The 27,890-nt window shown below is 34.8% G+C and overlaps 1 protein-coding gene across 6 annotated transcripts in view; it reads left to right on the plus strand.

The window, feature by feature from the left end:
• LOC149808282 (cytoplasmic dynein 1 heavy chain 1-like) overlaps window positions 1-27,890 on the plus strand; it is a 231,803-nt gene that overhangs the window by 61,639 nt on the left and 142,274 nt on the right. For 4 of the 6 annotated variants that reach the window (XM_089975555.1, XM_089975563.1, XM_089975569.1 and 1 more), the window contains exons 27-34: window positions 2,930-2,950; window positions 12,799-12,944; window positions 13,490-13,600; window positions 14,164-14,373; window positions 16,370-16,516; window positions 18,855-19,021; window positions 22,760-22,933; window positions 25,186-25,351. In XM_089975555.1, coding sequence (XP_089831681.1) covers window positions 2,930-2,950; window positions 12,799-12,944; window positions 13,490-13,600; window positions 14,164-14,373; window positions 16,370-16,516; window positions 18,855-19,021; window positions 22,760-22,933; window positions 25,186-25,351 — 1,142 coding nt within the window. The remainder of the gene's footprint in view (window positions 1-2,929; window positions 2,951-12,798; window positions 12,945-13,489; window positions 13,601-14,163; window positions 14,374-16,369; window positions 16,517-18,854; window positions 19,022-22,759; window positions 22,934-25,185; window positions 25,352-27,890) is intronic. The other 2 variants (XM_089975577.1, XM_089975582.1) reach the window with 1 other exon arrangement.

A 27,890-nucleotide genomic window follows, 5' to 3' on the forward strand; every position in this document is an offset into this window, starting at 1 on the left:
AAATTTCATCAATATTTTAAGTTTTTGTTGTTAAAGTAAATAACATTTATCATAGCACATATTAAAGGTGAAACATAGTCTTCCACTGAAGCCTTATAATGGTATCAAATGTTTTCTTGTGGTGACCAAACCTGTCAACCCTTACTATTTGACCATGATCTTACAGAAATGACCCTTAAATTATGGGCTCGTGGAACAGTAACAAAAATTATGAAAATATTATCATTTTAGATTAAATCCAGAATCTGACTTGCTGTGTTTGATCCTGGTCTGGGTTTCTTAGATTCATTGGAGTTCTTCAGGGAACCTGTCTATTTTTCATGCCAAACACCTGCATTATCAAACTGTTGCTTATGTACATTTTAAAAAAAAAATAACATCCATTGAACAAAACACATTGCAGATGTCAAGGACAATAAGCCTCTTAAAAAGTTGAAACAATCAGCATATAAATGTAAAAAAGGAATATGCAGATTCTTAGGAAAAAAGGCAACATTTACATTTATGGGACATGTTGATATAAGTATTTCTCATGGCAGGAGAAATGTTAGTGATCTCAGTATGGAATTCAAATTAAACCCAGTGATTAATTACATCAAGTTGGGAGTGTAAGCAAGAAGCCCCTGAGCTCCATGAGGTTTAGCACTGCAGTTTCTGAGACTCTGCTGGAGGTAATTAAGGTCTGAGTGTACTTTACAAATTTTATAGTTGAACATACAGTTTTCCTTCTCTGGATCAGCATCAGATCACATTTATGAACTGTTCAGATGCATTTTGTCAAAGTCAGCAATAGCCCATACATGATATTGTGTCAGAGTCAGCAATAGTCCATACATGATATTTTGTCTGTTACCAATTTAGTTTCAACACAGTAACTCAAGTTGTCCACAATCTACAGTTACCCAACTTCGTGGATGGCTTGCGCTTGGGATAAAGAAGAATCCTAACAATTTCAGGGTGAAAAGCTTGAGTTCTCCATCATCTACAGTTACAAGCTTTTTGGGCATGTCTGCAGCATGATGCCCCAGTGCTGGACATGACTATAAACTGCCATACTGCAGACATCGTAGCGATATGACAGAAAAATTGTTAAAGCTAATCTAAAACATCCAAATCATACACTCAAGCTTTTTGTGGGCCCCAAGTGGCCAAGTGATCTAAAGCATTTGCCATTGCGGATCATTGCCATCTCACCTCTGTCTGTGTGGGTTCAAGTCTCTGGTTTCGGCCAATGTGGGCATGTGAGAAAGCTTGCCAGTAGCATCTCGTTGGTCGGTTGTTCTTTCCAGGGTTTTCCTGGGTTCTTCTACCATTTATACTGGCCACTATATATAGCCTATCTTGTGCTGAAAAAAAATGGCATTAAAACCCTACGACAACAACAAGCTTTTTGTGTGGCTTACAGATGGGTAAGGAAAAACCTTACATGGGGTAAGGAAAAACCGTATTGATTTTGAGGCCACAAGTTCAAAGATCAGTGTCACAGTGATTGAAAGAAACAATAAAATGGGTTCCATGCAATTTCTTGAGTTCTATATCTAGAGGTACCAAACTTGGTGGATAGTTTGAATTTGGGGCCAGAAAGAACTAAATTTTGGGGTCAGAAGACCAGTATTCAGTCCATGTGAATGAAAGAAAACAAAAAATGTTTTCTGAATATAATATCAGCTCTACATCACAGAGTTGGACCAAACTTGGTAAATATCTTGTATTTGCAGTAAGGAAGATACCTATTGATTTGGGGTCCAGAAGGTCAGAGGTCACTGTGACTGAAAGAAGAAAATTGGTTTCAGCAAAAAAATTCATGTTCTCAATGTAGAGGACTATTAAACACTGGGCAGGCTTATAGTTTGCTGTTTATGGTACTTGTGTTAACTTGTAGTTATTATTGTTCATAGAATGGGTGCTAAAAAATGTCTGTCTTGCAGAGGTGGCTGTTAATGTCAGTTTTACTGTAGGTACATTCTAATGTCCCGTTAAGTTTGCATTGTTTTTAGGTCAGTGATCCATTATTTTTAGTTTCAGTGTCCAAAATGGATAAGGGTTGTTCCATTTAAACATATATGGTGCCCATAGAAAGCAGCTTTTAAAAAACATGCCAAGGTACCTTGATTACAAGAAGTTGGTTTGAAAATAAAATAAAAGTCTAATTGGGTTAATATACCACATTGTTAGTGTCTTTAACAAGTCCCAAGTATGTTTTACTGGGACAGCCCAAAGTTTGTTGGTAATTTTTTTTTATGAATTTGAGACTTTACTATATAGTGGGTATTTTTTGTGGTCATAAAAGTTGGCGATTTTGTTATTTAAAAAGATGAGACTTTATTTTTGGCTCGATATATTTGAACAATTGCAAAACTTGAGAGTTACAGTGGTAAATATTTATGGAATTTTTTCCTGACTGCTGAATCGCAAAATTTTCGCTACCACTAAAAATGCACACATTACATTATTTCAGTTACATACTCCTTACTAACAATTTGTTTGACTTAAAAAAATTAAACATGTAAATTGGAACACTTTTGCAGATTATTTGGAATATAAATATCAGTTACACATGTATCTAATAAGTTTATTTTGGGCCTTAAATATTTTTTCAAAACTTTTCATTTCTTCCTTTCTGCATTTAGATTTATGTGAAAGTGGTTCTGTTTATGCTTCTCGTTTGAAGCCATTTTGCCTTGGATTTTTCAGAAATATTATTAAGGACAGTCTCTTATAAATTACACAAAATATCTGTCTTCATAACAGTATTATAGTAAAATAAATTAGAGACAGAATTAAGATATTAATGACAGCATATTGCAAGTATTTTATTTTGATTAGAATGATTATTTTCTTGTTTCATTTGTATTTTTTTGTGTGGAAAGAATTGCATGTGATGTTGTTCACATTTTATTTTGTTGTTTTGTTATTTTTATGGTTGTAGGATCTTCCATGGGTGGAATAGGTATTGAATATTAGCTTTGCATGTACTTTATGCACTAAATACTCTATTTCTTATATACATGTACATATATATATATATATATACATGCATACAGACTTGTAATAATACATAGAGTAGAATTAGTTCATGAAACCAATATGTGGTATATATAGATAATATAGAATAATGTTATAACTTGTGGTGGGGATAGGATCGCTGGTGTTATTTTCTGGTGTGTGATTGTTAATCTAAAGAAAATATTTCAAGCACAGAGGGAAAATAATGCACAGGATTTGATTTGTTGCTGTAATATGAAACCATAAGTGGGGGAAGCTTATGAAGCTATATTCTGAACCAAGCATACCTATTCATTGGATCAAGACTAGTGTAGCTATTTTGTTCTTTGTATTATTTTTGGCTGGGATGGATTTAATATTGTTCCATCCATGTATATGGCATAGTATCCATCCCTTTACCAAATATAGTTTATATTATTAATAATAGTAACAGACTGTAGGGTCTTGCTAAAATTAGTAACAAAATAGAAGCATTGGCCTTTCAGGTCAGTTTTATATGGTTTAACTAAAATTTATGTGATTAGAACATATGGTATCTATCCCCCTTTTTTGACTGCTCCAGTGGCCTAGTGGTTAGAGCGTTCTCGGATGCGGGAGGTCGTGGGTTCAAACCCAGGCCGAGTCATACCAAAGACTTACAAAAATGGTACTAACAGCTGCCTCACTTGGCACTCAGCATTAAGAGGCTAGTGTTAGGACTGGTCGGCCTTGTGTCAGGATAATGTGACTGCATGCGACATGTCTGCGGCATGATGCCCCAGTGCTAGACATCACTATGAACTGTCACACTGCAGATATGGTGATATGACTGAAAAATTGTTAAAGCTACGTTAAAAATCGAAATCTCACACACACACACACACACACACATCTCCCTTTTTGAGATTGTTCCACTTGTGATAATACTTCAAACAATTGTAGATAACACTTTTGAAAGAAAATCACTTTAATAATTCCTCAAATATTGCTTCAGATTTTAATATGAATTCTCTAGTAACATAAATGAAAATTTTGGATAATATTATAAAGATTACTTAGAGCCGTCTACTATGAATAGCAATAGCACTGGAGTTATGTTCTTCCATCTGTCTTAAGTAAATTAATATCGCTTCTACCTTTTCAGTACTGTCATTCCATTATTTTGTTGACATGTTGCTTCTGTTTATCTGTGTAAAGTTTATTGCTGCAGAAGCATGAAATGGAATGGTGACCAAGAAGTCATGTCTTTCAGCAGTTTAAGAATCACTTTCTGACAAGTTTAGAATTGAGGAGTTCGCAAACTTTTTTTTACTTGAAGAAACCTGATTTTATGCCCATCATCATGCAGTGTCAGGGATGTAGAATAGGCTTGATGTGCCCTCCCATGAGTTGACTAATTGAGACAGGAACTGGGGTGGTGCAGTGATTTCTTGCTAAACTATTGCATGCTAGAGTATAGGTTTGAATACTACCAATGGGGCAGCTTGGGGTGGCTACATTGGTGTGTCCTTGAGCAAGCCACTTGGAACTAAAGAACCTATGTGTGATGCTGTGCTGTAAAACAAACCAAACTGCATCAGTCATCACCATTACAATTAAAAGTTATTTTAAAAAGGTCCTTAAAGTCTAGTTTGACAGAAATTTAACAGCTTGGCACTTGTTAATGATGGCATATCATCTTTTTTTTAAAACTTTTAAACTAAAGAGGTGTCCCATTCTAATGAGGAAATGAATTAAAATGTGAATTCGCTGCATTTCATGAGATGACCATTTACATATCCAATGAAATTATCCAACTACAAGAAGTAAAGAAACCCTTTCCACAGCCATTCGTTTAAGAAATGAAGAAAGTCTCCGCTTTTCAAAGCCATACAGATTCATCCCACCAAAAATGAATGAATTCATAGTAGTTCAAAGCATCCAGTATGGAGGGGATCAAGAGGCAGAAGATAAAACCTTGAAAATAATGTTGTATTGCTCTTAAGTAACATGTCATACAGTATCTGCTCCAATAGTTACTTTATTTTGCTGTGTTGATTTAAGCGCCTGTGTCACAAAAATTGGAATATGATACTTTCTCAGTAAAAAGGCAACTACTTGTATTATTCATAAGTAGAAAATACTTTCATGTTTGACCTAACATTTACTGTCATGAATCTAAGGGAAATCACTGGTTTATGATGGATAGTAACAAGTTGTGTGTTTTGTCCAAATGATGACGTACAAGAGGCATAAAGGATCACTGTATTGGTTTTAAAAAGTTGTGTTCTGCAGTATGCTTGCAGGTATTGATCAGTATTCGTGAAGCAATAGAGTCTGGATTTTCTTAAAAGTGAAACTAAATGCTTATTACAATTTAAACTTGAAACTCGATGATTATTACCTTTTAAGAGCTTTGATAAAGTTGACCATTAAAATAAATGTATGTCTGTGGGTTTAATTGTATGTCAGTATAACACGAAGTGTATGTTGCCAATTAAAAGTTAAGTTCAGAAAATGTAAATACAAATAATATCCAAACAACTCCAGAAGAGAAACTTTTCCAGATGTAAACATGAGATACGGGTAGAGTATAAAATATTATAATATTGGTTGTCCATTTAGCCAGAACAAGCACTGTATTCAGTGGCATGCTCATGTCGCTTCCATTCTTGCAGCTAGATGAGATTTACTTTGTCTGTAAGCTGTCGCTGACCAGTCACTTTGCCTTCCTGCAATCCATATTTCAATCTTGCAATGCTGTTTATTTGTCAGAATTCTTAATCTTTATTCTCCAGTCAGTCTTTTGATAAATTTCTCGGGCTGTTCCTTTTAAACATGCATAGTATCCATGGAAGGCTTTTTTTTAAAAATAAAAACATATAGGCCAGGGTACTCTTGAGTTCATAATAAAGTGATAAAAAATTATAAATTGCATGTGACTGTGACTATTCCACATTGAAGGTGCCTTCCTTAGGTTCCAAGTATGTTTAACAGGAACAGTCCTAAGCATATTTTATCAGTATATTTAGATCTGAACACCATACCGATTGTATCACTTTTCCAAGATTTCTTTTTTCCTTGTTCTGTAGATTCTAATTATAGATTATACTTTCGTCTTTAAGATATATATTTCCTGCACATCTGTAGTAATTTCTGAGCCCCATCTTCTTATAGTCTTTAATAGATTTAAGAAACATGTCTTTGCGTGAAGATCTTCCATTAACTATATGTAAAGCACAAATAGTGTCCAAGGAGCACCATGTACACTGTTACATTTCTTACAACCTTTCATGATATCTCTCTCAATCCCAAACTAGTGAAAAATAGACTAGTTTGAAGGATTATCCGAGATACATGCTACCTAAATTATCCAAGATACAGGATACCTTAATTGAGTGTTTTCAAGCTCTATTTATCTCTCCTCCTCCTTTTTTTTTTTTTGTCATCATGAGTGATCTTGAGCAGGAAATTGTATGATACTAATGGTTTAGGATGATTACTGAACCATTTTTGTGACTGTACATACTACTTATTCACATACATGTTGAAAAATAAGTATATTTAAGGGGTACATATTATTATCCGTGTCTATCCATTGCTACTTTTTATGTGGATATGACTTGTACACCTCCTTACTAAAATTAGGTCATTGTGACCTGTTATTTTTTTTTTTTTTACCCTTTAAGATTTATTCAAACAATCATAAGCATTTACATCCAGTTACCAGACATCATTGATAACTTGCATTTGGGGTAAGGAAAAAATCTATTGATTTTCAGGTCAAAAGTTGAAAGGTCATGGCCACTGGGTGAAATAAGACTAACAGTTTCAGCATAGTAACATTAGTCTGCATCATTTACCCCAACCAGATTTTGTGGATAACATGCACTTGAGTATTGAAGAAACCAGTTAATTTTGGAGCTAAAAAGTCAGAGGTGAAGGCTATTGTGACTGAAAGAACAAATATGTTTTATGCACAATAACAGTAATTATGCATCACAGATCTGGACAAATAAGGATGGTTGAACTTGGGGTAGGGAAGAAGCCTGTTGATTTTAGGGATTGACAAGGACAAAAGTCATGGTCACTGACTGAAAGCAAAATTGTTTCAGTACAAAAAGTGTAGTTATCAAACACGAACCTTCCCTAAAATTTGTAGGTGACTTACACATTTGGTAAGAAAGAAGACTTTATTTTGGATTGATTAAAAGGGTCTAAGACAGGATCCCAGACTGAAAGAAAAATGGTTTCTGCACAAATGTAACCAGGTACATTCACCAAAGGTTGTAGGTGGCATGTACATTTGGTAATATAGAAGCCATTTTATTTAGGGTCAAGAGATTTGTGGTCCAGGTCACTCTGAGTTTTTATTTACATAAATGTAATACCTTTACGAAACTGTGATTTTGGGGTAAAAGAAGGTCAAAGGTCAGGGTTGTGATTGAAAGTAAAACGAGTCTTGTAGAATAAGTTATGTTCTAAACTAAGTTACTTGACCAAAACTTTGTGGCTTGCACATTGCACATAAGGTAATAAAGAAACCTATGGATTCTGGAATCCAGAGGGCAGAGAACACTGTCATGGTATGTTTGATCAGAGACTAATGTTATCGGCACATTAGTTTTAGTTCACAGCTTAATGCCTTGGCCAAAGTTTGAGGCCAATAATCCTGAAGTCAACCATATTGTAATAGTACCTGTACAGGATGTATAATCGTCACTGTAATCTTGTTCATTGTAGGGAAAAGACATGGGACTATCTTTGACGCTTTATGACAGGTTATAGCTTTGAATAGTTATTAGAAAACAGTGATAAATAGCTTAATATTGTTAACTTCAAATATAACAGTGTGAAATTGGGCATTAAGTCATGGTTTAGTCTTGTAAGGTAACGTACTGTCATTTTATTCCAAATCTATAGACCCTGACATTTTCTGTCCACTTTTTAATAATTTTCACTAGTACCTAAAATTTAGTTAATACCTAAAATTTCCAAACACGAAGTATATTTTTTAAGCCAACAGAAAAGAAAAGATAATGGAGGAACATAAACTAAGGAATTTTCAATGGGTACTCAAATAAATGTGACTGAATAGATGACCATCCAACTTTGAAACCACTTTGATTCCCATAATTATTGCCTCTATTCCTCAGACCTGCCCAGCATTTTTGAAATCTTTTATTGACTGAAACGACCAGAGACCAGCCAGTAACCGACTCTAAAGATTTTTTTTGTCTGTGTGGGATCACTATATTCTTAATGGCTTATATGACGTCTGATGTCATTAACATGTAGGTTGCGAGATTTTATAGTCATGTGACTCGAAATGCAAATGGCGAGATCCAGGTAAAATTTCATCAAAGATGTACTTTCATTTTGTCTGTCTGCAGATTAAAGACATGAAGAATGCTGTGCTCGCGATTTTTGAGAAAGTAAATCAAATTCCTATCGATTTCAAGCAGGTATATCTTGATGAAAGGTCGTTCAAATTTGCTAGGCCAGCTACTTAGCAGCTACCCTATGCTGACACCAGATGGTGTTGTCGAATTCCAACTTTTTGATAGGCAATGGACTTTGATCCTATACCCCAACATCAATGTCCAAATATCAGAAATGAGGTGGAAACTTGGACTATGTCACAAAGTGTCCTGACAGATTAGACAAGTGATGCTGATGCGCTATCACATGTGAAGGTACAAAAACTTGAGAGAGACTTTCTGAAGTGATAGTTTTCTTAACATACCAGTGTGTAATAAAACAATATTGAAAGAAATTTCAATAGAAAACATCCTTTTGACCTATAGTTTCATGGCTAACTGCTCTTGCATTCTGGTTGTTAAGCAGATATCAGCTTGGTGAGTGATATCAGGCTCATGCTCACTTGGGTCTCATTGTTTTTGTTTTTCTTCATTTTGATTGAATATTGTTTTAGTTTTCTTCATCAGGAACAAATCAATGATTTTTTATGAATGGTTTGTTTTGGAATCTTTATTTACCTGCTTATTGCCACAAATAAAACTTAATTATTGCTGATTGTGGAAATAGGACTACATAGCGATAATAGTGGCGGTTAATAATGCTATTTTAATCTCATGTGCCTCACAATGCATGCACATAACAAGAACAGTTGCATGCTTCCGTGTCCAAAAATTCTCTTAACAAATTTAAACTAATATTAGGAGTCAGTTTTTCAAATACAGTGATAATACATTTTGTCAGGAATTCAAAGAAGAAAGTGCAACATTATATTTGAATGGTTAGTTATATGCAGTATACTTACATACAGAAAAGGTCTAATGTATTGAATAGGATGAATTCATTAACATTTATCACTTTGATTTCTTGAATATTTCCAAAAATGTGAAACTCATGGATCAGAGAATTGTTTTCATAGAAGGTTGATTTTTTAGCAACAACAAATTTGGTGCCCATTTGAAAATAGAGAATTCACACTGTGTAGTTAATCAGACAGTTTGATAATGAAATGAGTTAGAAATGGAACCTTTATATTCAAGCGATTTTTTTAAATAACATTTTTTGTGATAGTGAGACATAGTGAATACTTTTTTAATCAAGAAGGCAGCACCAAACAATATGATGATTCTGATTCTTGTTTTTAGCTTTAGTGTTGGAACAGAGGGAGGGACGTGCCTGTAGATTGCCACATTTGATTTTGAGAAGAAAAGAAAAAAAATTCTGGCAAAAAAACCTTTATCATGTAAAAAAAAATCTCACTTCACCGTAACGCCAAGAGGGCATGTAGTTTGGCCCTGTGTCCCTCATGCACACTGTAGTCTGTCTGTCCATCAAAACTTGCTTGTTACTATGCCTGAGTCAGTATTTCTGATTTTAGTCAAACTTTGAATGTGGTCTTGTATATGTATCATCAAATTGTCATACAGTGTTGATAATAAGCATGATCCATGCATATTAAGGAAGCGATTTTGAATCTGATTGGATGATTTTCTTAACAAACCAACCCCAACACCCAGACTATATTTCGTAGGATTTGAGCAGTTTTGGAATATATACTAGTATCATCAATATCTATAATGAGTGAGATCCATGCATATTAATAATGTAATTTTGTATCTGATTGGCCAGGTTTGTTATCATTATGGAGTCTCTCTCTCTGGTCCAGATTTTCTCAAACTTGGAAGATATAACATCAAGATCGCTACTATAATAATGAGTGAGATACACATAGTAATGAAGTGATCTTGCATCTGATTGGCAGAGCATGTTGCTTTTCTGAAAGTCACATTTTTGATAGAATTTTGATCAGATTTGGAATTTGTGTTTATATCATCAAGATTTTTGGACCTAATTAGTAATAAGTAAGATAATGCATAAAAATGATGTGATCTTGTATATCATAAGCTGAGCTTGTTGTGCCATATTTCAATAAAGTTTTGACAAAACTTGGGATGTAGGCTTGTATGATCAGGGTTTGACAAAACTTGGGATGTAGGCTTGTATGATCAGAGTCTCACATGAGTTTGGTAAAATGTTCGACATTACTGAGATTATTATTGTATCTGATTGGTTGAACTGGAGATTTTATTTTCCATCTGATTTTAAGTAAAATTGGCAAATAGACTTAAACCTCAGGATCTTAGAGGAAGGAGTACAATTAGGAGCAAGATTAACATATTTTGATGAGGTTATCATCTTGCTTTAGCTTTGCTGAGTTTTCAAGATTTTGAAGACCATTTCCAGTCAAGTGTTTGTCAAACTTTGTAAATAGACTTTAATTATCAAGAAGTCAATAGAATTTTTTATTATTAACAAGGTCTGTGTGTATTAATGAAATTCAATACATTTATAAATAGTTTTTGATTCATATGCAGTGTAATCAAATTTGTTTTCTTTTTTAACATACATATCTTGTATTAAACATGGCTCAGCAGAAATGCAAACCAGACATTTAAAACAGTATCCAATAGAAAATGTGTACATTCAGTTGAACAATTTTTAAGATTGGTAAAATAATACACCTTGGAGGTTATAATGTATAATTTGTAATTTATCACTGAAGTGAAGAATAGAGTATAAAATAGAAATATAAGAAATAAAAGTATAAGAAATATTGCCCTAAGTAGTTAAAAAAAATTGTCTTAAGATCTGTTTTTAAAGCCAGTGATTATTTACAATCTTGAGACACTATGCTAGTGGTGTGTTGTGAGTGGACAAAGGGAGGTAATGTCGGAAACATTTGATTAGATGCATTGTATTTGAGACAATGTATCATTGCAGGCTAGTGTAAAAGTGTGTGCAGTGTTGTAATTAGGGATCAGAATTTCTTTACGCAGTTGTAATTACTTGTTCACAAATAGTTGTTCATTTTTCTATTAAAATTGTTTAATTTATTTGAATATAATTATCTCTTCAAACTTTTCCACATCTGAAATTTGTAAACTTTGAAAGCAAGTTTGTGACAGAGATTGACTGTTTCTAATAATGTTAAAGTACCTGACACATTTTGTTATTTCTATGTTAACAACAGTGATTACTCGTGGATTTTCACACAGGAATGTCTTTCAGTTTTTGGGGTGGGGCTTTTATTAATACGCTTCAGCAGAAGTGTGATATATAACTTCAAATGAATAAAGGTGAAATTTGCAGTTGTTTATTTTCATTATCTGTACAGTGGCAGGAATCGTGCTGTGAAAAAGGCACTGTGTCATTTGCTTTAGAACTGCTTGTAACAGCAGGGATATTAGGGATACACACAATTACTGGGATTGAGTGTTTGGACTAAGTCACCCTGTCATTAGAACTGCATAAAACAGCAGTGATATTCTTTACCTTCATTATTTACACAGTTACAGGGATTGATTGTTAGGACTATGGCACCCCGTCATTAGAAGTGCATGTAACAGCAGTGATATTACCACCAAATACTGAAAGCTACCTTTCTTCCATTGTATGGCTTTGCCAAGTGCATTTGGTAAAATGCTTTTAATAACTGTCTAATCAATCAAAGCATCGTGTTGCTCAATTAGAAAAAAGTAACTTAGTAAGTGCTTGATTATGGTGGTTAATCTGAAGTCAAGTGCTTACATGATCAGATTTAGGCTGTATTCATACAAGTTTCTTGACGGTAATAGCGAAATAAATGTTTGTGGTTTTTGGCTGGTTGCTTTGTTTTTTAAAGCTGAATTCATTAAATATAGGGTGCATTCATGCATGTGTGCATCTTGGAGAAACTATCAAATTTATTTTGCAATTATATTATAGCATTCCATATATTCAGTACCATTGCTCAAAGTTATTTGAAATTTTTATTTTTTATTTATATTATTTGTTTTTAGCTTTTAATAAATAATTTATAAATATACCCCATTATGCTTTTCTCCTGAAATAATTAAAATTACATGGAGCGGAGAAACCCATGGCCTTAAAAAAAAGCAGGGAGAATTTCACTTTGTGTGAAAGCCATTTGACTTTTTCAAGCACAAATTAAGTCTTCATGTCTATGCCTAACATTTAAAGCTCTTCGATGACTCTGATTATGAGCAAGAGACGATGTATATTAGACATGTCCATATCGTTGGAAAGTATTTCTATTAAACTATAGTAAATTAGGTCAAATCAGCATGATATAATTGTTTTAGAGACAGCTAACATTTTTATAATGCTGTATGCTTAGTGGAATGGTCACCTGTTATGTAAGCAGAGTGGGGGGGGGCAGGATGCCACTTTTGATTTTGCTAAACAAAATATTGTTCTGTTAAAAAAAAGTATGCATTCTTTTCAGTGCTGTGCATACTCCTGAAGGGTAGACAATGGCATGGCAAGAATAAAGTCTCTCCTTGTTTTTGTGTGTAGGTCAGCTGAGTCCAAGCGAAGAACGTGTGCAGGTGGCACTAGAAGAGCTACAGGACCTGAAGGGAGTCTGGTCTGAACTCAACAGAATCTGGGATCAGATTGATGAACTCAAGGAGAAACCATGGCTCTCTGTACAGCCGAGAAAGGTAGGAACTACTATGATTACTTAATTCAGATGCAGCATGGTGGAAGATGTATTGATTATTGAATCGTGCATTCTTAAAGCACATCAGGAAAAAGTATATATTGTCTAAATGGGAGTAGAGTGCTTCATCTAGAAATGTACTGTGGCAGTCAGACTGATTTGCTGTTGGCAAAATTTGAACCTACAACATGCTGGTCATGAGTTTGGTAAGTTGGGCCAATAGAAGAGCTAAAGCCCCTGGTGAGAAAAAGACATGTCAGTCGTGACCTCTGATTTTATTTCTTGGCATTAGTGTTTATGCAGATGTACTTTCATGAAATCATTTCATGGGAATACAAAAATGTCAGCTTGGTGTAATAATGTAAAAAATATTAGATTTATTCACTGAATGCTGTGACATTGGAAAGAAAAACTTTCAGATCCAAATAAAGCGCCGACTTAAGTTTTAGAAAGATTAAGAACAGAATAGATATTATATTCACTACATAAATATTTAAATGAAAACCTAACTTATTTCATCCTATGTTATTCTAAATTTTATTCAAGATTCGTCAATCCCTGGATGGTTTGTTGAACCAGCTGAAGGAGTTGCCAGCCCGACTGAGGGGATATGCCTCTTATGAGTATGTCAAGAGGACGTTGCAGAACTATGCCAAGGTACAATATACAAGTGTTCTTCCATTTTCTTGCCATGGAAGAATTTTCCTCTAAACCATTTAGTAATCATGGTATCCACTGCATTGGCACCTGCTTATATCTCATAGGATAAGTAGAATTTGTTCATTAAACTAAAATTTCTTCATGGACAGAAATAAATATATAGATGATATTAGTGTTGGGACTGAATCATTTGGGACTATGTTAGCATTGGGACTATATTAAAATTAGGACTGAATCTGTAGGTTTTAAATGCTTTTATTATGATCAGAATATGTGTTAGAAATATGCTTCATCACTGCCCTCCAGGAACTGAAATGAACCCATTACAAAAATCTTTTGACTTGCATTAAAATTGAATCCTTTCTCAAAACTCTTATTGTTTCATTTATTAAATGCATGCTTTTCTTGAGAAACATTAGATTTTAAGTTGATGCAGATTAAAAAAATTGAATTTAGACCTTTATGTACAACTCTGTTTTGAAAATAGTGAGGAATTTGGAGCTTTGAAATATTATATATGATTTTCATTCATTTACTGTCAACCCTCAATACTAACTTAGGTGAACATGCTGGTTGTGGAGCTGAAGTCTGAGGCCTTGAAGGAGCGACACTGGAAGCAGCTGACTCGCCGTCTCAGTGTCAAGTGGGTCTTGTCAGAGCTGACCCTTGGCCATGTCTGGGATGTAGACCTGCAGAAAAATGAGCCCATTGTCAAGGATGTCATCCTTGTTGCCCAGGGAGAAATGGCTCTGGAGGAATTCTTGAAACAAGTATGATCTTCTTTATTCATTTTAGGTTTTCAAATTAACTGTATAATTTACAGCACATATAAATTAGCAAATAGTGACTCTAAGGCATGGCTTTTACAATGGACATGGAAGCACACCAAAAGGCATGGTTTTTCCAATAGATGTGGAAACAGCACACAAAGGCATGGCTTTTCCAATAGGCATGGAAACACAGCAGACAAGAAACGGCTTTTCCAAGGAACATGGAAACACAGCAGCAGTATAACTTTTCCAGTAAACATGGAAACACAGCAGAGAAAGGCAGAGCATTTTCAAAGGATATGGAAAAGCGGCTGACAAAGGCATCTTTTTTGCTACAGATATGGAAACACAACAGACAAAAGCAGAACTTTTACAATAGAGATGGAGAAACAGTAGACAAAGGCATGGCTGTTCCAATAGACATGGCAACACAACTGGCAAAGGCATTGTTTTTCCAATAGACATGGAAACACAGCAGATGTAGGTAGAGCTTTTCCAGTGGAAGGCATGGCTTTTCCAATAGACAAGGAAGCACAGCAGAGGGATTTCTATTCCAATGGAAATGGCAACACAGCATGGAAAGGCATGGCTTTTCCAATGGACATGGAAACACAGCAGACAAGGCATGGTTTTTCCAGTGGACATGGAAACACAGCATAGAAAGGCAGAGCTTTTCCAACTGACATGGAAACAAAGCAGAGAAAGGCAGAGCTTTTCCAATGGACATGGAAACACAGCATGGAAGGGCAGAGCTTTGCCAGTGGACATGGGAACAGAGCAGAGAAAGGCAGAACTTTTCCATGGACAGGAAACACAGCATAGAAAGGCAAAACTTTTCCAGTGGACATGGAAACACGGCAAAGGCAGAGCTTTTCCAACCAACAGTGAAACAGCAGAAAAGGCAGAGCTTTTCCAAAGGTCATGGAAACACAGCAGAAAAATGCAGAGCTTTCAATGGACATGGAAACACATCACAGTTGTTAAGATCTTGTGATAACATTTTTAGTCATATAAATGGAGGATACAACATGTCCTGGTTTGGAGGTTTTATTTTGTGTTCTTTCACTGTTTTATTGAGTTACTTTAGTTAACAGCACCTCAGTTCATTGAAGACCAGCATTTACATGTATAACTTATTATTATAGAAATAGTAATTTTATATTTCAACCACTCTAAATACTTTTCATTAAAATTGCACACAAGTTTTCCAAAATCTCTTAAAATTGGGGTATGTATGTCAGGATCAATCAGCAGAACAAATATGAGGTAATATCTGATGGATGGTAACATTCTTGGACAGAGTTATGGCCCTTGTTAGGGGCATTGCATTTGATCAGAGTAGTTTTTAAGGTTAGTCAAATGATTCACTTTTTCTTGGTGTCAAGCTTTTTTGCATCAGTGACCTCAGAAAACTTGGAATTAGTGATCTCTTAACTAAATATGGATTGCTTTATGTTTTCTAAGTTATATTGCATATATCTGACCTACCAAAGTGATGTCAGGCATTGATTTCTTTCTTCCTACACTAACTTTGTTACTAGTAACATCTCCATGCTTTGTACCAAAATTTTAAGATTTTGAAAAGATTTTAATTAGGTGGCAGGTACCAAAATCTGTAAGAGGGGTAGAAAATCACAACAGAATCCATTTTGCATTTGATAGTAGAATGGAAATACTTCAGCTCTTCATGTACGAAGTAACATTTTTTAAATGAAGACTACCTGTTAGCATTAAAATAGACACAATATTGAGTCATTCTTTTGAGGTCCCGCTCAAGAAAGGCCATCACTTGAATTAAGATAAACCTTAACCCTACATCAAAAGTATACATTTTAACAATTAAATCCACTGCATGAGAAACCATTCCTCGTACAAATCCATGTTTTTCATTGCGGAAGATAGAAGAGGTGGTCTTATAAAGCAGGAGCACTGTATACAGTTAAAAGTGATATGTAGTGTTTGTCATAGATCTAAACATACCTGTATCTTACTTCAGGTGAGCGAGGTTTGGCGAGGTTACCAACTGGACCTAATCAACTACCAGAACAAATGCCGTCTGATCCGAGGTTGGGATGACCTCTTCATGAAGGTCAAGGAGCACATCAACAGCGTCTCTGCAATGAAGCTCTCTCCATACTACAAGGTATGGAAAATAAACTATTTCTGTATTTTTGTTAAATATTGATCTTTTTTTTCGAGATAGAGTAAAACAGATTGATTTTGTACTGCTTGTCCACCTTACACACTTTCTTGTCAGCATGATTGATGAAAAACTGTTGAGCCAAATACACCTAATTGGATATTTATTACCCTGAGTGGATATTTATTACCCTGAGTGGGACCAAAGAGCTGATTAGGTTCTGATAACTGACTGTAATTTTTTCAATTTTTGTCTTGAACTTGACAAAAAATTATTGTAATCGAATTTCATTAAAAAAATCACTTTAGTTTGACCATTAAATTTGGCAGCAAATTTGTATTAATAATTAGATTATTCAGACCATTATATTTAAAAAATTCTCAAATGTTTGGATGAATTAGAAAACCAATAGCTGCATATGGATTGATGGTGTCTGGGATCAACACATTGATTTGAGTTTGTGTTGAGGTTGTTTCTCAGAAACTATTACTTTTAGAGTTATATAAATTGGCTATTAGAAGTGTCTTTAGAGTACTACAAAGTTCACTGAAATTTAAATAATGACCTATATTTCTCATAAAAACTAGGTCACCACAACATATTTCATTTCTTGGTTCATTGATTTGTACATTTGGCTTTAACCTTTTTTCCTATGTTAGGGTTTTTGTTAAGGTCAGTTTCACAGACAGCTTTACTCTTTGAGTCAATTAAGTTCTTGTTTAGATGTGTAATATGGAGTACTACTCCTGCCATTGAAAATAAGGTAACTTTGATATATATATATATATATATATATATATATATATATATATATATATATATATATATATTACCATTTAGTGATTATAGTAAATCTTTGCATTAAGTTCAGTTTTGGCTTACCTGGCAGTAAGACCAAGTGAACTTATAGTACAGCCCTTCCCCATGAATTGTCCATCCAATATCTGTCGAGAATTGCTGTTTTCAGCTTGTCAAAAACCACCACAAAAGAATCTTCAATAAATGCCTTTCAGTTTGGTACAAATGATGCCAATCTGCTACCAAATATGGCTGATATTTCCAGAAGTAGAAAACCTGTTTGTTATTTATCAGTAATTACTATTTACAGTTTTTCTCAAAAACAGCCATACCAGTTTCAGCCAAACTTAGCACAAAACATCTTCGCATAAAGGCCTCTCAATTTGTACAAATCACGTTGAGCTGCCATCTGCGTCAAGGCATGAAGACCTTTCAAGTTTTTACAAATGATGCTGATCTGATATCAGTTATGGCTGATGTTGCCAAAAATAGAAAATCTGTCATCCATCAAATTGTTATTTTCAACTTTTCAAAAACTGACTAGTTTCAACCAAATATAGCACAGATCATACTGGCATAAAGGCTTTTCAGGTGGATCTGGCATCAGATATGGCCACTGTTACATTAAAATGGAAAAACCTTTAAATGGCTTCACAATACCAGAGACAAGAATTCAGTCAAATTTGATAGAAAGCATTATTGCATATAAACCATGTATAAATGATGTCGAAGAACCGTAAAATAATGCCACCATTACTCTAACCTTTAAAAACATATTCTTCAAATATGCTGAGTAGAATTTGGCCACATTTGACGGAGAATATTCTGCCATGCAGACCTTTCAAATTTCTACAAGTGATGCCTAGCTGCCATCAAATAATGCTGCCATTGCTAAAACAGAACAAACTTTAAACGTCTTCTCAGAAACTGCCCAGCACAAAATTGACCAAATGTTATAGTAAGCATTTTGGTATTACTGACTTTAATGTTTATACAGACAATGCAGATTTGCTGTCAACTTCACAGAATCCACTCAGTTAAATTTGACCAAATTTTACAGAAAACATTCTGGCATGAAAGGGCATTATGATTGTATAAATGATTCCATTATGTTGTCATATATTGCTGCTGTTACTAAAAATAGGAAAACCCTTTGATAACCTCTAAAGAAACCACACTACAGATTGTGATCCATTTTGATGTAAAGAAATGTGTCCTAGGTTGAACCCCTTTTTGTTTTACATGAATGGTGGTGTTTTGCTATGAAATATAACTGTCTTTACTAAACATTTCACAATGTTTCTAATAACGACTGAATTTGAAGGAGGATGTGGTTATTGAAAACCTTTTCAATACATGCACCACTTAGAAATGTTTTAATCAAGTATGTCACATAATTGTAAAATTAAATGCACTTAAATCACTGACACCTGCAATGTTTAATTATTGTACTTTCTTATTCCCAACCACAATAAGACTGTGCTTATGGAATAACCCCAACTTACCTTTGTTGTTAATTTTTCACTTATGCTTCCTGCTATAGCAATTTGAGGAGGATGCATTGGCATGGGAGGAGAAGCTGAACAGGATCAATGCTTTGTTTGATGTCTGGATCGATGTCCAGCGACGCTGGGTCTACCTGGAAGGAATCTTTACTGGCAGTGCTGACATCAAGCACCTGCTGCCAGTCGAAACATCACGTTTCCAGGGGTAGGTTTATATGCCTAGTATAAGCCATAGTGTATTATGTTGTGATGTTTATCTGTCTGTCCATCTGTCATTAGTTTGGTTTCTGCACAATAACTTGAATTGTCCACCATCTGCAGGTACCAGACTTTGTGGATGACTTGCACTTGGGGTAGAAGAACCTTTTCACTTTTGGGGTCTAGTGCTCAAAGGTCAAGCTCCCTGTGACTCTATGAATAAAAATAGTTTCCACACAATAGCTCCAGATCTCCACAATCTACCATTACCAAATCTTTTAGTTGATTGAATATGAGATCCACAGAATAACTCGTTCTCCACCATCCAAAGTTATCAAAAGATCAAGGTCAGCGACTGAAACAAGAAAAATGGATTCCACACAATAACTTGAAAATTCTCCACCACCTGAAGTTACCAAACTGTGGATGGCTTGCACTTTAGGTATTGAAGCTTATTGATTTTAGGGTCACAGGCCAGTCACTGTGAAAGAAGAAACATGGTTTCTGCACAACAACATTAGATATACATCACAGACCTGGACAAAACTTTGTGAAAGACCTGCACTTTGGGTAAGGAAGAAGCCTATCAAATTTGGCGTTTAAAGATCCAAGATCAGGTTATTTACATAGAGAACTATTAAACAAAGGGCATATAATGTTCTGTTCATATGTTTTATATGTTGTTCATTTCTTTCCGCATTACTAATTCCTGTTCAGAAATATTATAGGGATTTTGACTGCATATTATGTAATTAAATTTTTGCCATAAAGCATGATGATATCTGTCAGTTACTGGTTTTGTTTCCACACAATAGCTGAAGTTGTCCACAATCTGTAGTTAGCCAACATTTTGGATAGCTTGCACTTGGGGTTACTAAAGGAACCATATCAATTGTTTTACCAAAAGCCCAGGTTATTGTCACTGTAACTATATATATATAAAAAAGTTCATAGAATAACTCATTTTTCACCATTCAGAAGTTACAAACATTGGGGATATTTTCACTTAGGGTGAGGAAGAACCCAATTGGTTTAGGGTCAGAATGTCAAAGGTCAAGGTAGGTTAATTACTGAAAGAAGAAAAAATGGCTTTTACACAGTAACTTGAGTCTTCATTAATCTATACAGTTTGCAAACTTTGTTGATGAGTTGAACTTGGGGTAAGGAAGACAGGAAGAACCCTATTGATTTCAATGCCCAGAAAAAGTCATTTGTCAAGGCCACTCTTACTGAAAGAAGAGCCAGTAGCTTCTCATGGATCGGTGGTTCTTTCCTGGGTTTTCCAGGGTTCTTCCTCCACCAGTTATACTGGCCGCCATGTATAGCCTATCTTGTGCTGAAAAATGGCGTTAAACCCTAGAACAACAACTGAAAGAAGAAAAATGGTTTCTATACAATAACTTCATAGTCGACAGCTACCAGACTTTGTGAATGGCATTTGGAGTAAGGAAGTAGTCTGTCACTTTGGGAGTATAAATGGTAACAATCACTGACTGGAAGAATATGAAAAGTTTCCACAGAATGAAATTAGTTTTACAGCACATACGTGGACACAACTTTGTGGATGGCATGCATTTGAGGTAAAGAAGAATGATTTTGATTTTGAAGTCAAAGGTCAAGGTCACTAACTGAATGAGAAAACTTATTTTTGCACAGTAACATTAGTTCTACATCACAGGCCTGGACCAGACTTTGGGGATAGAGTGCACTTGGGGTAAGGAAGAAGTCTGTTGATTTTGGGGTCAAAAGATGAAAGGTCATTGTCATTATGACAGTGGGAAAAAAATGGTTCCTGAACAAAACTTCATTATCTACATTGAGAACTAATAAACATGGGGCTGGTGTGTACTGTGCCATCCACAGCACTTGTTTCAGCAGTCAAATTTTATAGGTGTTTGTTTTCATCCACAAAATGTTCGGTATATGCTTATCTAGCTAGGTTTTAACTAGCTGTTGTTCTTTAGAGACATTGTCACAAATAATAATAGTACCTGTATCATCTTATTAAATATGAGAAGACTGCAGAATTTATTAGGACCCAGCATTGAGAAGCAGGTGCCCTTAAGCAATTGCCATTTTTGTTCATCCATTGGTCTGTCTGTTAATCTATCCATTCACACTTTTTATAACCAGCAAAGCTCTGCAAACCTTACATAGAATTGGATGCTGTTTGATAGATGATTAACTTTACACATAGACATACCTATTTAATTTGTTTCATCTTTTCAGGTTCAATTTTTATGATGTTATTTCCATCAATTTTATCTCTAAATGTCAGCATATCATTGAAACCAGCATAGCTCAGGAACTATTTAACATATTTTGGTGCTTACATTGTCTTGTAGACCATTAGACCATGGTGTGTCTTTTATGGGTTTTGTCTCATCAGGAGTTGGTGAGACTTATGACCCTGACATTTCACTACATATCTTCTCATGGATGTTGCTTCTAACCAGCATTGTTCAAGAACCATTCAACATATTTCTGTGCACCTTTTATGAATGTAGTCTGGTCTAATCCAGACAGAGATTTTCCCTTTGTCAAGCAAATTTTTTGGTAAGAACATTGTATTATAGACCTAGATATGCTGTTATAGGTTTTATCTCACTAACACAATTTTGGACAGAGTTATGGAACTTTGTCAGGCAGTGTTCATATATTTATATCGAATGTTGATTGTAATCAGCAAAGCTCAGTACCATTCAACATATTCTGATGCACTTTGATGTAAAAATTGCTTCTTAGATCAAGATGTATCTTTTTATGGGGTTTTGTCTCGGCTACTTTATTTTGACAGAGTTATGGCCCTTGTCCATTTGCATTGGATATTAAATAGGATGCTGCTTGTATTGTTGAATCCTAAAAGCGGAATATCAACATTCCACAACATTATAGAGGAGTCATGGCCCATTGACTGCCCATTTTTTCCAAACTTTGTTCCCAACACAGAGTCGTAACGTTAAGATATTATGGAATAATTTTCCAAATTATGGCATTATTTGGGCTGTGTCTTAATGATGCATTCATATCTGATAGCTCTAGTATTTTTAAGACTGTCCTATAATGAAAATTGCTTCTTCTAATTCATGTGTAAATTTGTAGGACACGTGGTACTAATGGTATGGAAAAATGGGATCCTAACTGGAAATTGGTGAAGATAAAACAGAGTATATATGGGTTTGGCTGGCCAGGATTGGTTGATAATGAAAGTTAGATTTTAGTAAGAAGAATTTTTTGAGAGCTTATCCTACTTTTAAGTGAAAAATATAGAGACATCGTTTTATTAACAGAATTTCACTCCTTTAACAGTCTCGAGTTTGGAACACTCATTGCTGAAATTAGCACCTGACTCTCTTTGGAATTGAAAGCACGTAACACATGTAGGTCCAGAAAATGCTGTGGCTCATATCCTTTCCTCTATACAGAAGCCATAATCGAGGTTTCATCTATACTGATAAATACAGGCATTCAGAAATATAAAGTTATTGAATTTATATTATATGGTGTTTGCATAGGTTTACTATGGAAACTGAATTATTATCATGAGTCCTGAAATGACTGAGAATTATATAAGATTTTGTCCTGGCTTGCAGGTGTCATTTGTGTCCTTGTTAATATTATGACTTTGTTTAAAAGTTTTGTTTTAAACTTTGAAATCTCTTGCAACATATACATCATAGCACATTTCATAGAAGAACCATTGCTTTATTTTGAAAATGTTGAAATCTGTGTTTTTCTTTTCCAGTGTTAGCACAGAGTTCCTTGGTCTGATGAAGAAGGTAACAAAGTCCCCACTTGTGATGGATGTGGTGAACATCCCCAATGTACAGCGGCAACTGGAAAGACTGGCTGACCTTCTTGGCAAGATCCAAAAGGCCCTTGGAGAGTACTTGGAGAGGGAGAGAGCCTCATTTCCTAGGTACATATAGAGGAGATTCGGTGATAGCAATGCCTTGTATTTAGGTTTACTCTTGGAAATTGAAATTTGTGTTTTGCTTTTAATACACTTTTTAAGATAGAGATATTAGCAAAAGTATTTACCTTCATGAATGTTTCCAAAACTTATTTATGTGCAATATATATATACTGAGAGATGCAAATAAAATGAAAGAAGTTCAGAATTATGTCAAAGCAGGACAAGCTTATTTTGCAATTTCCCCATGTGCTTGGTAGTAACATCTAAAACTTTGCATTAGATAGTTCTATATTAGCCTGACAGTAGTTGCATTCCCTCATAATTCCATCAAAGTTGGGATTAAATGGGATTTATGGTGAAAAAATTAAGATTTGATGCTTATTTTAATCCAAAATAATGATCACTTATATTGTTGTGTATATCACATACTCTGACATAAGTATCGTGACATACTTGAACATGACACATTTTTGCAATAACCAATTAAATAATTGCATTACATTCACATATATTAGATTGAAAGGATCCAGTTATAAGGGATTTTGAATATTCAGTTTTTAGTATCATTGAAATTCACTAAACTAAATCCTTCATCCTAAATGAATAGGAAAATTTAAGTTGGAAAGCTCAGTATACAAAGTTCAATGTTTAATCTGTGCAACTGTGTGAAACTTAATGATGCAGCTCTTAATTTGATACATTTCTCATCTTCAGATTACACTTATCACATTAATTTTCCAATGAGAAGACTTAAAGCATAAAAGACCTGGTTACTGTAATCATCAAAAAAAAACGTTTTCAATTTTCTTGCACATTCTTCACATGTAAAAGTGATCACAAATTGTGATTGCAGCACATTTTTCAATTACAGCAAAAAAAGTTAATTAACAAAAGGAGTTATGGAAGGAGAACTTGCTTCTGCAAAGTAAGATATCAACAAGAGGGTATTGTACTTGCCTTTTGAATTTGTTTCATCTTTTCAGGACTAATTTTTATGGCTTTATTGTCTTCTTTTCCATCAGTTTTATGTGACTACTTCAGCATATCGTTGTAACCAGCATAGTTCAGTAACTATTCAACATGTTCTGGTTTAGTTTATTGTGTACATTATCTCATAGACCTAGTTTTGTTTCATTAACTTGATTTGAAAAGAGTTATGGCACTCGAAAATGGCTTATAACCAGCATAGCTCATCAACTATTGAATGCAGTTTATTATGTATTGTGATTGTTATTATGGCCATGGCAATTAACTTCATATCTTTATATCTTCATAGGGGATGTTACTTGTAACTGTATGGCTCAAGAGCATGAATTATTCAGGTCTACTCCATTTGATAGAGTTATTCCACTTGTCAAGCCAAGTCTTTGGGAAGCCATTGTGCCGTTTATGGGTTTGTTCTCATCTACACCATTTTGGACAGAGTTATGGCCCTTTTCAGCTTCATATAATTTATATGGAATGTTCCTTTAATCAGCATATTCAAACACACTTTGATGTTACCTAGATGTGTATTTTTATTGGTTTGTACTAATCTGCACTATTTTGGACATAGGTATGGCCCATGTCAGCTTCATTTCTTTTGTGTGGAATGTAGCTTGTACTCGGCATATTCTAACGCACTTTTGATGTGATGGTTGCTTCATTGACCTAGATGTGTCTTTTTATTGATTTTGATTCACCTGCTCAATTTTGGACAGAGTTATGGCCCATGTCAGCTTCATTTTGGACAGAGTTATGGCCCATGTCAGTTTCATTTTGGACAGAGTTATGGCAGAGAATTGCAAAATTAAATGATGTGCAAAAGCTTTGTAAAACTAATAACATTCCACATGGTCTTGATGGAGCTAGTCAGAAAATTTTGATGGCTTGTATGTTGGTATGAATTGGTCTTTCACGGAACTAATCAGAAAATCTTGTTTGAGATGTTGGCATGAAATGATCGTTGTTGGAGCTAATCGGAAAATTTTGATGGCTCAGATGTTGACAGGAATTAATCTGTCATGGAGACAATCAGAAAAAGTCGATGGCTTGGATGTTAGCATGAATTGATCTTTGATGGAGCTAATCAGAAAATCAAAAGACACCACTCTTCCAATAATACCACTTGAAGGGCAACCACTTGTCTATGCAGTTGTCAGATTTGGGAATTGAACCTGGACAGCAGAGATCCAAAATAAGTACTGTCCAGATATTCAGAAGTTTCTTTGGTTACATGATAATATCTATCATATTTGCCACTATTATTTTTGCAGGTTCTACTTTGTTGGAGATGAAGATTTGCTGGAGATCATTGGGAACAGCAAGAATGTTGGACGTCTTCAGAAGCACTTCAAGAAGATGTTTGCAGGTGTGGCCTCTGTCATACTGAATGATGACAACTCTCTGGTTACAGGACTCCTATCCAAGGAGGGAGAGGAGGTGAGATATCTGTTTGGTTATCCTTTGCTTTCAACTAACTAGGCAGTTGGATATAAAAGATCTCCAGTTTGGGGGATTGATGTCTGCCAAATTTACATGATCAAAGGACTAGTATAGATAAAAAAGCAAAGTAACCCATTGACTTTAGTAGTCAGAACTAAGCAGTAAGTAGTAAATTTTAGCATATGGAAGTCAGATTAGTCGTACTAAGTCTGTAAAGCATTTAGAGCCTATGTGGTCTGTTCTGGTTGCTGAGAAGCTCTGCATTCATTTTTGACAGAAATAGTTAATTACATAACCATGAGTTGGACTGTTTTCACCAGGCAGTCAGAATACTGGTGTTAGAGGAATGAATAGTTCTGTTCCAATGTTTGTCAGTGTAGTGTTAAGTGGATTTGTAATTCAGTGTCAAGTGGATTTGTAATGTATTGTCAAGTGGATTTGCAATGCAGTGTCAGGTGGATTTGTAATGTAGTGTTCAGTGGATTTGTAATGCAGTGTCAGGTGGATTTGTAATGTAGTGTTAAGTGGATTTGTAATGTGTCAATCTGCAGTGCAGTATTAAATGGATTTGTAATGTATTGTCAAGTGGATTTGTAATGTATTTTCAAGTGAATTTGTAATGCAGTGTCAGGTGGATTTGTAATGTAGTGTTAAGTGGATTTGTAATGTAGTGTCAAGTGGATTTGTAATGTGGTGTCAATCTGCAGTGCAGTATTAAATGGATTTGTAATGTATTAATGTCAAGTGGATTTGTAATGTATTGTCAAGTGGATTTGTAATGTAGTGTCAATCTGTAATGTAGTGACAGGTGGATTTGTAATGTAGTGTTAAATGGATTTGTAATGTAGTGTCAATCTGTAATGTAGTGATAGGTGGATTTGCAATGTAGTGTTAAATGGATTTGTAATGTATTGTCAAGTGGATTTGTAATTTAGTGTCGATCTGTAATGTAGTGTCAATTGGATTTGTAAAGTGGATTTGTAATCTAGTGTCAATCTGTAATGTACTGTAAAGTGGATTTGTAATCTAGTGTCAATCTGTAATGTAGTGTCAAGTGGATTTGTAAAGTGGATTTGTAATTTAGTGTCAATCTGTAATGTAGTGTCAATTGGATTTGTAAAGTGGATTTGTAATTTAGTGTCAATCTGTAATGTAGTGTCAAGTGGATTTGTAAAGTGGATTTGTAATCTAGTGTCAATCAGTAATGTAAAGTGGATTTGTAATGTAGTGTCAATCTGTAATGAAGTGTCAAGTGGATTTGTAAAGTGGATTTGTAATCTAGTGTCAATCAGTAATGTAAAGTGGATTTGTAATTTAGTGTCAGTCTGTAATGAAGTGTCAATTGGATTTGTAAAGTGGATTTGTAATGTACTGTCAAGTGGATTTGTAATTTAGTGTCAATCTGTAATGTAGTGTCAATTGGATTTGTAAAGTGGATTTGTAATGTTGTGCATAAAGCCACTTGCCACATGTTCATTACTTGTTCCTGATTATATGCAGTATTTTGTTAGTTGCATAGACAAAATGCACTTTCAACAAGAGTTAATTGTTCCCCGCCTTTTTGTGAAAAGTGGGGGGACATATAATTATGTGTTCCATCTGTCCATCCATCTCACCTTTTTGTTTATTAAGTTTAAAACCATTTCTAGATGTGTCCTGTACCTCACTGGTGGTCCTGTTTTCAAGGTTAAGGTTCAGTATTAAATTTTTCCTCATACTTTCCTTTCCATTCTAAAACTTTCAAGCCATTTGAGATTAAGGCATGAAACTTGGTATCGTGTATACAACAACGTCATTAGAAGGTGTGTTGCAAAACACATGAGGGGGTTCGGTTGGGTTGATGTCTTCAAGGTCAGAGTTGTGGCTTATTATTTTAAGTTTTCCCTTACATTTTCAATTCCATTCCATAACTTCAGAGCTATTTGCAGAGATGCCAGCTTCTCCAGTATGGTCAGAATAGCTCCAAGAATTAGGCCATTCTTCCAAGAAAAATCCATGCTCCTATCAAAATATGCAAAACTGATATTTATGCATTTTATAAATGCGGGAAATCGTTTGGTGTTTTTGTATTATTTTTGTAATGCTTTCTTTGATTAGGAAGACATCTCAGCCACAGAACAAATGGAAAGCCCTCAATACTGTTGGTGAAATATTAATTACTGCATTTTCATTGGTCAAATTAAGATCTTAATTTAAATTAAGCCTGTGTTGTTTTTGTTCATTCATTCACTTTGTAGTAGTTGTCTGCTGGCCATTAGCTCCTGGTGCCATCTCCCAAGTTTAATCTGCAACCAGAACATAAAAAGAGAAAGCATGAACAGAAATTTCATGACATGCACCAAAAGAATTTCCTTGGGTCACAAAATCTAGACTTGGTTCAAGTTTGCATTTTTCACATAGTGTAAGACCAGTGTTAAGTTAGCTTTTGGTGGACAAACAGATTTTGAGACGTACTAAATTATCTGTCAGTTATAAATGCAGAAACAGTTTTTACACACTATTTTGTTGAAAATAATTACTGCTTTCTGTTGCAACA

This window comes from Sinohyriopsis cumingii, chromosome 1, assembly GCF_028554795.1.
Source record: "Sinohyriopsis cumingii isolate HCF-2022 chromosome 1, ASM2855479v2, whole genome shotgun sequence".
NCBI lineage: Eukaryota > Metazoa > Mollusca > Bivalvia > Unionida > Unionidae > Sinohyriopsis > Sinohyriopsis cumingii.